This window comes from Anabrus simplex, chromosome 5, assembly GCF_040414725.1.
Source record: "Anabrus simplex isolate iqAnaSimp1 chromosome 5, ASM4041472v1, whole genome shotgun sequence".
Lineage (NCBI taxonomy): Eukaryota > Metazoa > Arthropoda > Insecta > Orthoptera > Tettigoniidae > Anabrus > Anabrus simplex.
The window spans coordinates 331,113,170-331,125,872 of NC_090269.1; the positions used below are offsets into that span (position 1 = coordinate 331,113,170).

General features: G+C 38.7%; 1 protein-coding gene across 1 annotated transcript in view; it reads right to left on the bottom strand.

Annotated features, from left to right (window-relative positions):
* The window catches only part of LOC136874882 (telomerase reverse transcriptase), a 105,826-nt gene that overhangs the window by 35,626 nt on the left and 57,497 nt on the right, over nucleotides 1-12,703 (bottom strand). Inside the window, exon 6 of the mRNA XM_067148580.2 lies at nucleotides 8,557-8,769. Coding sequence (XP_067004681.2) covers nucleotides 8,557-8,769 — 213 coding nt within the window. The remainder of the gene's footprint in view (nucleotides 1-8,556; nucleotides 8,770-12,703) is intronic.

The following is a 12,703-nucleotide window of genomic DNA, read 5'->3' on the forward strand; positions in this document are numbered from 1 at the left end:
TGTCTCTCTGGTTCATTATTTTCGCAATCTAGTGTGATAAATTTATACCGGGAAATCTGTATGATACTTAGAATCAATCCAGGGTAACTCATAATTAACATGATATAGTGACTAAGTCCCCAGTGTGTTCATATGGACACGTTCAATTTCATCAATTCTGTGCAATAAATTTTTTAAATAACTTATTTTTAAGTTGTTTTAGATGCATTTGAAGTTACTTATCCCAAAACATTACAGAAAACTTCAAATAAAATAATCTGGGCAGTTAAGGGTTAAGGAACTGTCAGAGTTGAAAAGTTTAAAAATTAAACTGACACTGGCTTTCCTCCATTTCAGAAAGTTAAAGAATTGATACTGGGCATTCTTGGAAAGACATGTTCTTGACCTATCTGCACTGTTATTCCCAAATTCTATTGTCATGAGTTGGAACTCTTGATTTCAGTCTCTGATAGTACCCCTCCCACACGAACCTACTATGCTGGCGTAGCAGGGGGAGAGGTGATACTCCCACGTGGCGCGTCCCAGGTAGCGGATAGGGGAGTCCTAACCGGCTTGCCAGCAGACTTGAGGGAAATAAAATACCTCTCACGGACCAAACACACAACCCCTTGTGGGTGGGGGACGCAGATGAAGAATACACCCACAGTATCCCCTGCCTGTCGTAACGGGGCGACCAAGGGATGATCAAATTAGAAACATGAGACTACTTGTATTTAGTACCATCACACAGGGAACACCATGGGTCGCATTTACTTGCATGTAGTACCACTATGTTAGGTACACAATAGGTTTGTGATTAGCAGCGACAGTGTGCGAATCAGGATGTGGGTCTTACAGTACCTGTGATTCGTACTCCTATATGAGCGACACCATGGGAGTAGCGACACCATGGTTCTGCCTTACCTATGCTCAGTTCCCACTATGTGGGAAATACCACAGGATAGTATGAGTCCCTACGGTTGGCCCACTTATTTGAGGAACACCATAGGTTTGCGTTGCCTGTAAATATCGCCGAAAAAGTATGTGGACGACAGAGTCAAATAAGAAAACCTAAAGAAACTGCTTGGTGGAATGATGATATTAAAAAGGCTATCAATGACAGAAACCGTGCGAGAAGATCCTTATATCAAGCAAGAACGCGGGGAGATCAACATGAAATAGAGGAGAAGCTGTCACTTTACAGAAATAAAAAATTACAGGTCAAACAGTTGGTTGTAGCTAAAAAGCAGAAATGCAAGAAAGATCTGGCTACCAAAATAACGCAGGATGGAAATAAAAAAATGTTATACAGTATTGTTAAGAATAGAAGAACTCAAAATGAATCTATCCAATCTGTAGAACTTCCTAATGGTGAGGTGACTAGGGATAAGACCAAAATATTACAGGAGTTCCAAAGGCACTTTGAAAGTTTGCTGAACTGTTATGAAAATGTCACTCCATTAGATGTATAATATAACTATTTAAAATAGTTTATTTGAGTCCGGCTCGATCAATACACTCATTAAATCATGGTTAAGTTTATGAACTCCATTAGATGATGAATCTTATGATTTTGGCAGCACAAATACCACTAGTCTGACATGGTTGGAAGTAGAGACAGCAATATCTAAGATGAAGAACAACACATCAACTGGATCAGATGAATTAAGTGTTGAGATGATCAAAGCACTAGGAGAGGTAGGACAACAGTGGATATACAGGGTATTAAATAGAATATGGAAAGAGAATGTAATACCCAATGACTGGAAGCAAGGAGTCATCATTCCATTGTTGAAAAAAGGTGATAGAAAGAAATGTACCAACTACAGAGGTATAACTCTGCTGTCACATGGCCTCAAAATCTACAAATCCATCCTTGAGAACAGGATTAGAAAATATGTTGAACCTACACTTGAGGAGGAACAACATGGATTTAGACCTCATAGATCAAATATAGACATCATTTCTGCCACCAGAATGCTCTATGAGAAGTATTGGGGGAAAGGTAAAACACTTATAACTGATTTTCTGGACATCGAGAAAGCATATGACCATGTACCACGCAGGCATATATGGGAATGTTTGAAACATAAGAAAGTGCCCGACGACATCATAGCACGAATACAACGATTATATGATGAAACCAAGTGTTGTGTCCATGTCCAGAATGGAAGGTCAGATTGGTTTGAAACAAAGAGTGGAATCCAGCAAGGAAGTTGTCTTTCACCACTTCTCTTCATAATCATAATGGATAAAGTTTTAAAAGCAGTTAAGATAAAGGATCCAACAACTAATGCCCTGGTTTTTGCTGATGATGTAATGGTATGGGGTGAGACAGAAGCGGAAGTACAAACTAGACTAGATCTCTGGCTTTTACAATCTTAGGTCTCAAAATCAGCAAAACAAAGACAGTTGGCTCGGTTTATGAGTAGAAACTCTCCAACTGTTCGTCTAAGAATTGGAGATGAGGAGATGGATATTGTAGACAACTTCCAGTATTTAGGTAGTGTTCTGTCATCAGACAATACCATACATCAAGAGAAAGCTTCCAAATTCTATCACGCTGTACGTCAAATACTTTGGGATGAAACATTTCCGTTAGTTTCCAAGATCAGCTTATACAAAATATATCTAGTACCTATATTGAGATATGGCCTGGAAGCAGCAACACAGAGTCGCCTTCCGGTAACAGAAATGAAGTTCCTCCATTCTTGTCTGCAAAAAAACAAAAATGGATAAAATAAGGAATGTGGATTTCCGACAATAGTTTGGATTGGAAAGAAGCTTGCTGGAGACTCAAGAAGTGAAGAGATTGCAATGGTACACATGAAAAGAATGAACCCTCACAGGACTTCTCGAACATACTTTGACCACAATGTTCCTGGGAAGAGACCAGAAACAGATAATGAAGGACCTTGAAATTAGAGATGTGAACTGGTGTCACGTATATGAGCAGCATCTGTGGATGGATAGAACAAACTGGAGGAGGCTCGTACACAACCGCACCCGGCTTGCTGGAGCGAAGAAATGACGATGACGACGACGACGATGATAATAATGACTGTCAGCGTAGAAAGAGCTAGGTGATGAGTTGCCATGTTTACTTGTAAAGAATTTCCACATCTTATTTCCACTTATTTGAAGGGCATAATTGTTATAAGATTTTTGAATGAGTTTCTTCGTGTCATTCCTCACTTTCTTGCACCTCTCCAACATAAGGTTGGTGGTGCAACTTTTCCATCTTTTTATACAGACTATTTCTTATCATGATCATTTCTACAATGTTTCTAGTGATCCACGGAGAAACATTGTATCTATATAAAATAAGAGTTTGTTTTTATAATGTTTCTAGTGATCCATGGAGAAACATTATATCTATATAAAATAAGAGTTTTGTGTGTACATTGCTGAGAATTTAAAAAGTATAGTATTTCTATATTGGTCCACAGAAAGAAGGAAATGCACCTTTTAATTTTCCTTCATGTTTGTCTACCTATCTTTATGTATAGAATGGGATATCTACCTTGAACCGAACATGCATAGAGGGAAAGGTAGCTGCCCGCAAACCCCCGGCTTGACTATGACAACACTCTAGAGAGGGGAATGAGGGGAGGAACCACACATGCCCTGGCTGTTCCGGTAAGATCTGGAGAATACAAGGTTCTGTGATTGGGCCTCTCCTCTTTACTGTGTTCTCGACCTCCCGGATTTTCTCTCATCTTTAATGGCCCAATATGCCTTGACAACACTGTGCTGTACAGGTGTATAAGAAATATGAAAGACACCCTTGCTCTACAATCTACTATGGAGAATCTGACGATGTGATGTGGTGTAAATAGCCTCCATATAAATGTAAATAAGTGTAAGTATATGAGAATGAGTAGGTCCAGAATTCCCATCACAAATAGTAATAAACTAGGGAAGCATATTCTGCAGTACACTAGGCATAACTACATGTGACAATTTAAAGTGGAATATACATTGTGAAGAGACAAGGTGCAAGGCAACAAAAATCCTGGGGTTCCTATATAGGAATTTAAGAGGGCTCAGTCCACGAGCAATAAAGTCAGGTTACCTTTACATGGTTCGGCCTGTACTGATGTAGGGTCTACCTGCTTGGCACCCCACAACAGCGGAGAACATGAGTAAGCTGCAGAGAGTACAGCACCTCATCAAAAGGCTAACTGTCTGTCACTCCACCCTCCCATCAAATAAGGTTACCTTCCACTGAGACAATAGCCAAACAAACTGACCTGATCTTTCTCCAGAAATCCCTCTTTGCCTCTATAGAATTTGATCCCTTCCAATGCCTATTGCTTGTTTATTGCTGAGCTCAGAGAGGCCAAGGAGTTACCCTTTGTCCACCTTTTGCCCGTACCTCTGCCTTTCAGAAGGGTTTCTACTGGCGTTCTACAAAGCTATGGAACTCACTGTCGGGGGATGTCAAGACACAAACTGACCTGATCTTTCTCCAGAAATCCCTCTTTGCCTCTATAGAATTTGATCCCTTCCAATGCCTATTGCTTGTTTATTGCTGAGCTCAGAGAGGCCAAGGAGTTACCCTTTGTCCACCTTTCGCCCGTACCTCTGCCTTTCAGAAGGGTTTCTACTGGCGTTCTACAAAGCTATGGAACTCACTGTCGGGGGATGTCAAGACACAAACTGACCTGATCTTTCTCCAGAAATCCCTCTTTGCCTCTATAGAATTTGATCCCTTCCAATGCCTATTGCTTGTTTATTGCTGAGCTCAGAGAGGCCAAGGAGTTACCCTTTGTCCACCTTTCGCCCGTACCTCTGCCTTTCAGAAGGGTTTCTACTGGCTTTCTACAAAGCTATGGAACTCACTGTCGGGGGATGTCAAGACCGTGCCTGTTTCAAAACTTCAGATGTATATAAAGAAAAATGTAATTTCATGGAACAGCTGCATGTGTCTGTGAGTGTGCAGGTGAATAAGTGAATGGCAGATTGGTAGAGTGAAAGGAAGTATGTGAGCAAAGGAATAAGTGAACAGCAGACTGGTAGAGTGAAAGGAAGTATGCAAGCATGGGAATGATTGAATGAATGAAAGAGTGAGTGATTAGCTAACTATTGATAAACAGAAAGAACAAGCAGTAAGAAATAAAATATATGCAAAGGTCGATCAAAAATAAACAGGATTTTTGTTCCTGAACATCAACAGTTGGTAGGACTAGCCCCACACTTCTGCTATGCTTAGGCTGGACCGTCAGGAGTGGGGAGAGCGTGCTGTTAGATATTTCCCACCGTTTTGTCAGTAACGCTCATGATGTCGGAGCAATAGGTGCAACCCTCCACTGTGCAACGCATAATTATAAAATTTCTTGCTTGTGAATCACCGCTAGATGGGGGCTTCATTAATTCTATTTTCATTTTCTTGCTTCTGATGGAGTTACAGCAGTGCAAATCAGAGATTGACTGCACAGTTCGGGGATCAAACATCGTCAAGGGCGCGTGTGTTTGCCTGGCATAAAAAGTTTAAGGAAGGACGAGAACGTGTGGAAAATCAGCAACACGATCGCCGTCCTCGGACCAGCATTACAGACGAAAACATTTGTGCGGTTACAGACATTATTGACGACGATCGACAGTATCAGAAATTGCAGAACAAGTTGGAATCAGTTATGGGGACTGTCAAGCAATCGTCACAAACGACCTACAGTTCCAAAAAGTATGTTCCAGATGGGTCCTTCACCTTTTGACCAAAAATCTGAAGTTGAGACGTTTGGAGGTCTGTCAGAGGACACCAAGGTTTGTGGAAGAAGGTGATGCACTTTTGAGTCAGATCATCACCTGCGATGAAACATGGGTCCACCAATACAATCCCGAATCCAAACAAGCCAGTAAAGAGTGGCAGAGGAAAGGGGAGGCAGCACCAGTAAAAGCCAAGACTCGACTGTCAGCTGGCAAGGTTCTTGAAACCGTTTTTCCGACCAGCAAGGCATTTTGCATGAGCGACGCACAATCAATGCTGCTTACTACTGCGAGCTGTTGAACAAGGTGAGGGCTGCATATCGCCACAAAAGACGAGACCAACCGATTCAACAGGTCATCTTCCTACACGACATTGTGCGGCCCCATACTGCAACTCTAACTGTCTCCAAGCTACAGGAAATGCACTGGACTTTACTTGATCATCCTTCTTACAGCCCAGACTTATCACCCTGTGATTTCCATTCGTTTGGACCGCTTAAAGCAGCTCTAGGAGGGCAACGGTTTGAAGATGATGAGAGTGTGGAAAACTTTGTGTGCAACTGGCTGGTGACACGACCTTGTTCTTTTTATGATGAGGGCAAAAAAAAGCTGCCCTTACGCTGGGAAAAATGCATTTCTAAAGCAGGAAACTATGTGGAAAAATAAAATGTAATTGCCTTGTGTTTTTCAACAAATGAATTTAAATCAAAAATAAAATTCCGTTTATATTTGATCCCGCCTCGTATGTGTACCTTACATAGTACTATTTAAGTATTTTGTAAACTATGTAAATATTGTAAATAATATCTCATCTTAACAAATTCATGCCCGTATCTGAGTTATTGCCTATAGCGCGTGAACATGCTGTGGACCGTATCCGAGTTAGCCCGGATAAGCGAAACCTTGAATTGGAGCCATTCCTACGGAGCTGGGATCTATTTTGGTCACAAATATGTGCAAGAGAGATGAAACTAATACCCTTATGAATGCTTCTACTCACCAAAAACCACATGTCCACGGCGATTTTCCCTCCCAATGCACTTTCTTTGTTTTGTTTCTGAAGGTAGCCTAGCGCTGGCACAACTAGCTGCGTAGTTAGTTTGTGATTCCACAAGCGTGTGTATAATCGCGTTCTGAAGCGTAACCATGGCGTGTAGGGACAATATAAATGATGCAAGTGATGCAAATTTACAAAGCACAGTTTTTCAGCTGCTTGAAAATTATCTTGCCCAGGGGTATACAGTTTATATGGACAATTATTACAAATAGCGTTGGACTCGCGAAACAATTACGGGAACAGAACACTGCCGTATGCGGAACAATACGGTCAAATAGGGGTGTACCAAAAGATCTAAAGGAACACCAGGAAATTCTCAAACGGGGAGAAAAAGTGAACCCGACATAAAAGTATAGTCACCTCTCTCCAAAATCTCAGCTCCATCTACTTCATCAGCTCCAAGTCAACGTCCCGCGAATTTGCCGCCAAAAAGGGCACCGGCCAAGGATCCATCATTTAGATTAGATGGGAAGAGAAAAGAGCATATTCTCTTGAAGTTTCCACCATCAAATATAGTCAAGTTCCCCTTAAGAAGATGCAAAGTGTGTTTCAAAAATAAAATTATTAGTGAAACACGCTATTTTTGTGGAAAGTGTGGTGTTCCCATTCACCCAGGAAAGTGTGAAATTACCTAACACACCCTACAGAGATACTAGAGGACTTCATTAAGGTATGTGCAAAATTTTGTTTCCATATCTTGTTTAGTTTAGAACTTATTGTGAAAGGAATTCATTGTTGTTGTTGTTTGCTCTGCCATTAACAGCTGGAATAGCTGGGCCAGCCCTTTAAATAGCCGCTCAGATGATGGGCGTGAATGTGTTAAGACAGATCTAGGGAACATTATAAATGTCCATGGGAACTCACTCCTTTTCTCTAGACCTTCCATATTTCTGAACAGAATCATGATAAATAAATAATACTAACCAGTTAGTAGATTTACTGAATATATTATCATTTCTTTCTACGAACAATTTTTTTTATGTAACTGCCAGGCTGAGTGGCTCAAACAGTAGAAGCACTGGCCATCTGAGCCCAAGTTGACAGGTTCGTCCCAGTACAGTCTAGTGGTATTTGAAGGTGCTCAAATACGTCTGCCCATATCATTAGATTTACTGACAAGAAAAAGAACTCCTTATCATCATCATCATCATCATCATCATCATCATCATTATTGATTTTCCACTTCAGCAGGCTGGGTGTGGGCTTGTTCTATTATTGATGAAAGCAATCCGTCTTCTGATGACGTGCTATGCCTAACATGACAAGGATTTTTCTGTCAGGGTGAACTCCACTACTTCATCTACGACTTCACCATAACCCTGGCAAGGGGCCCTCACAAGGTGCTACCAGCCGGGCCAGCTGAACCAAGGTTGTCTAAAGGGGTGTTCCTCCTGGCTTCCCATATACAGGGCCCAGGTTGACAGGGTACAAAGATCTCTAGCAGGACAAATAATAATAAATAATAATAATAATAATAATAATAATAATAATAATAATAATAATAATAATAATAATAATAATAATAATAATAATAATAATAAATAATAAACAATCAATTGTTGCCATAGTGAAGATCTCTGCCAGGGCAAAATTCCTGTACTATTTCAAAACATGTTCTAGGTTTATTCTGTCAACAAAATATCTCCAGCTGTTCTTTTAAGCTAGTACAGCCACTGTCAATATACTGTCAGCCGATCTCTTTTGCAAAGATGAACTTGATGATATATTGTCAGTTGGTCCTATAAGGTGTAAAATAATGGATATGGAAAAATCCCCAAGAGCAATAGCATACATCTTCCAGATTAACTTACTTTCCTGGCCTGGATGTAACATTGAGGCACATGGTGTATGCTATATCTTGACCTTTATAGCATGAGTAGTCACTTTCCACTTCCAATGTTTTGGTGTCAAGCACGTATCCATGGTAAGATATCTTGTTACAACCATTATATAAATTTGTCTGAGTTTTCTCATTAATTTGACATCCATACTCTGGAATTCCTGTCTTCATTGTGTTCAGAAACCTAAAAATAAGACATTTAGTGAAGCATTATATTCCAGAACAGAGTATAGAAAGCACCACATTACAAAAATGAGATAACAGTACTAATGAAATTACTTTAAAATTGACTCACCATTATTACCCTACTTATCATATGTTTTTGCACAATAACATAATTCCTACTGTCATTGCAAAGATTTCCTACACAAAAATATTATCAGAGAACTATAGAAGCCAATTTTGATGCTAAGATGATATGCAGCAGTCCATTATCTTTTATCACTGGCCTTTCCAAAGCCAAAAGGGTGGTAGAGGATACCATGTTGCCATTGTAGGTAGGGTGTAGCAGAAGTTTCCACCCCATTTTTCCACTTTCCTCCTCAGTGAACTGAGGAGAGAGAGAGAGAGAGAGAGAGAGAGAGAGTGTGTGTGCGCGCGTGCGCGTGTGTGCGTGCGCGCCGCGCGTGTGTGTATGTGTGCATTAATGTACTGAAAGATGATCTTCACAGGAGTACATTGTGTAATGCACTATGGAGCAAAACTGTGAGCACATTTCCCCCCACACATTTAAGAAATTAAACCAGAATGCACTATGGCCTACAGCAAGTTTTGCTGTGAATGTAGTTCTATTTTATTCAACATCTATTTTTTTTTACACCGACCCAGACAGGTCTTATGGCAATGATGGGATAGGACAAGGCTAGGACTGGGAAGGAAGCAACTACGGCCTTAATTAAGGTACAGCCCCAGCATATGCCTGATGTAAGAATGGGAAAACTATGAAACACCATCAAAACATTGCAAAGATGTACTTGATTATACCATAGCGATGGATTCTGAGTTTTCTGCTCATTAATTTCTGTATGACCTTCATATTACACACTATCAATGGTATGGATTTAACAATTATTTCGTTGTTATTTAGCTGCTGACTATGGGGTTTGAACACACCATCTCTCAAATGAAAACACATAGCTACTCTTTACAATTTGCATTCACTGGAAGGGGCCACAAACACATCTCCATTTGCATGTTGCTGTGGTGAATTTCAACACAAAGAAATTCCTTTTGAAGGAATTCAAAGACAGCACATAGTCAAAACAAAAACACCAGAGTCAACCACTTTGTAACAACTACTTGTGCTCACATGATTGAAACTGATGATGCCACAATACCTCAATGTTTAAATTTAAGAATTTAATCTTATATCCACATTGAACTGAGAACCTAAGGAAGGTAACTTAAAGGGTCCACCTTTTCAATACAAAAAGAATGTTATAATGGTTAAATTACAACATTTTACTCGGGACTAGTTTCAACACTGTTGTGCGTCATCTTCAGCCAAAATATGAGAACAGGCAAGGGTTCATATATACATATATATATTTTACACAAAATATTATAACATTATGCTTAAATGGGATGTAAAAATAGGGAATATAATGAAATAGTAAACTGATTTCAATCACAAGTTCAGAACTCGACAGTCATTATCGGAACAACACATGAAATGGAAAGTGAATTAAAATAACAATTTGATTATACTGCGAACTTCTTAAAGACCTTGGTTCATAACATGGTCGCCACCTCACATGTTATGTTAAAATATTACACCACAGCCACGATGTAACACAGACTTCAAAGTTTTCACAGGAACATCTTATGCATATTGAATATTGCACTACCGAGCTCGATAGCTGCAGTCGCTTAAGTGCGGCCAGTATCCAGTATTCGGGAGATAGTAGGTTCGAACCCCACTGTCGGCAGCCCTGAAAATGGTTTTCCGTGGTTTCCCATTTTCACACTAGGCAAATGCTGGGGCTGTACCTTAATTAAGGCCACGGCCGCTTCCTTCCCACTCCTAGCCCTTTCCTGTCCCATCGTCGCCATAAGACCTATCTGTGTCGATGCGACGTAAAGAAAAAAAAAAAGAATATTGCACTTATGGTTAAAAAGTGACAAAACTCTTTATTCAATGAAATATTCACTATACTTCTAGTCAAAACGTGATTTTATTTAATGAAAATTCTGACACAAAAGTCGAACCCTAGACTACCAAATTCAACTTGGACTTATAAGCAAATAAAGTTTTAAAGTGTTATATGTGTTGTTACAAATTATGATTGTTAAGTTCTTAACTCATGATTAATGGGAAACCACGGAAAAACATCTTCAGGGCTGCCGACAGTGGGATTCAAACCCCACTATCTCCCGGATGCAAGCTCACATTACATGTAACTAATCTCATGATTAGACCGTATTGAAATTTGCTATAATATGCTTACAATATTGTGATTTTTTATTCCACCTTTTCAATACAATTGGTTTTATGTTATTAGATCATAATGCTACAACATTATTTTATAGGGACATGTTTCGCTTGAATTTCAAGCATCCTCAGCCTATATAATCATCTCAAGGTTAAGACCTGTCATATTTGATTTGCTTTGAAATTTGTGCTTAATTATAATTCTAAAATAAAATAATAAAATATATAAACATAGGAATTTATGAACACATTAATAGTTTAACAATATAAATGACTATACTATACTATACTATATTATACAATACAAGGAGTAGAACCACGACAGATAACAGTCACCGTAATGTAACAAATTCCACAAGGTTTTGTAGTAGCAGTCAAAGGGATGCACAATCATTAAAATATTATGAAAGAAACAAATCAACTACTCAAGATTTTGGATTGACATCCCTTTTGACTAAAACCCTCATAAATACAAACTACTACCAACAGAAAATCTGATCGTCAAAATAAGACTAGTTCGACAAAACTACCTAATTCAACATTTTACTGTTCAAAACTAATAAATTACAGTAGCAAGCCTCAAAATTAAAATGTGAAGCTGAATTCCAACGTATCCAAGATTTTAATCTTCAGACACCAATAAGTTTTAACAATAATTCCAACTCAAATTTTAACATAGATGTCAAATTACAATTGCTTTTAATAAACTAGAACTTTGAGAAAACAATTTTAGCCAAATTTTCAACATTTGAAGATACTGTGTTTTGGACGTCAATGTCTTTAGAATTAACGGTTATTCCAATTTTAGTATAGTCATTTATATGGTTAAACTATTAATGTGTTCATAAATTCCTATGTTTATATATTTTATTATTTAATTTTAGAATTATAATTAAGCACAAATTTCAAAGCAAAACAAAAATGACAGGTCTTAACCTTGAGATGGTTATATAGGCTGAGGATGCTTGAAATTCAAGCGAAACATGTCCCTATAAAATAATGTTGTAGCATTATGATCTAACAACATAAAACCAATTGTATTGAAAAGGTGGAATAAAAAATCACAATATTGTAAGCATATTATATGCAAGCTCACAGCCGCGTGCCCCTAACTGCACGGCCAACTCATCCGATACTGTATTAACTAGGATTACAACCAGCATAGATATACTTCTCAAAGAATGATTAGGGCTAACAGTTTTTAACTGCTCAGAGGAAGTACATGTTATGTCTCCAGCTGAAGCAATTTAGTGAAACAAATTATCTGCATCTCACCTACCACTAACAGCTATGGCAGCTAATATGTGAATATGTCATTGCAACTGGCAGATGATATTATGTAACCCCGAATATCACTGTTATAGAATGTAAGGCAATGACTTGTAATCCAAGGTAAAGAATTAGTATGGAACAAAGATATGCCAAAGAAAGCTACAGAAATAATGTACATTACCTCTCAGAAAAACAGCTTACACCTGACCCGTAATAGAGGAGGATGAAAATTAAATACAGCTAAAAGAAATTGTATATCTGATGAGCATTTTACAGGATACAAAGAGGGTGAGAAATAAAGGCATTAAAGAGAGATATAAATATGGAAAAGATAAATGATATGATGGAGAAAAATACATTAAAGCTGTTTGCATACAACAAATGGATGAATAATTTATTCAATCTGCTGCCTTAT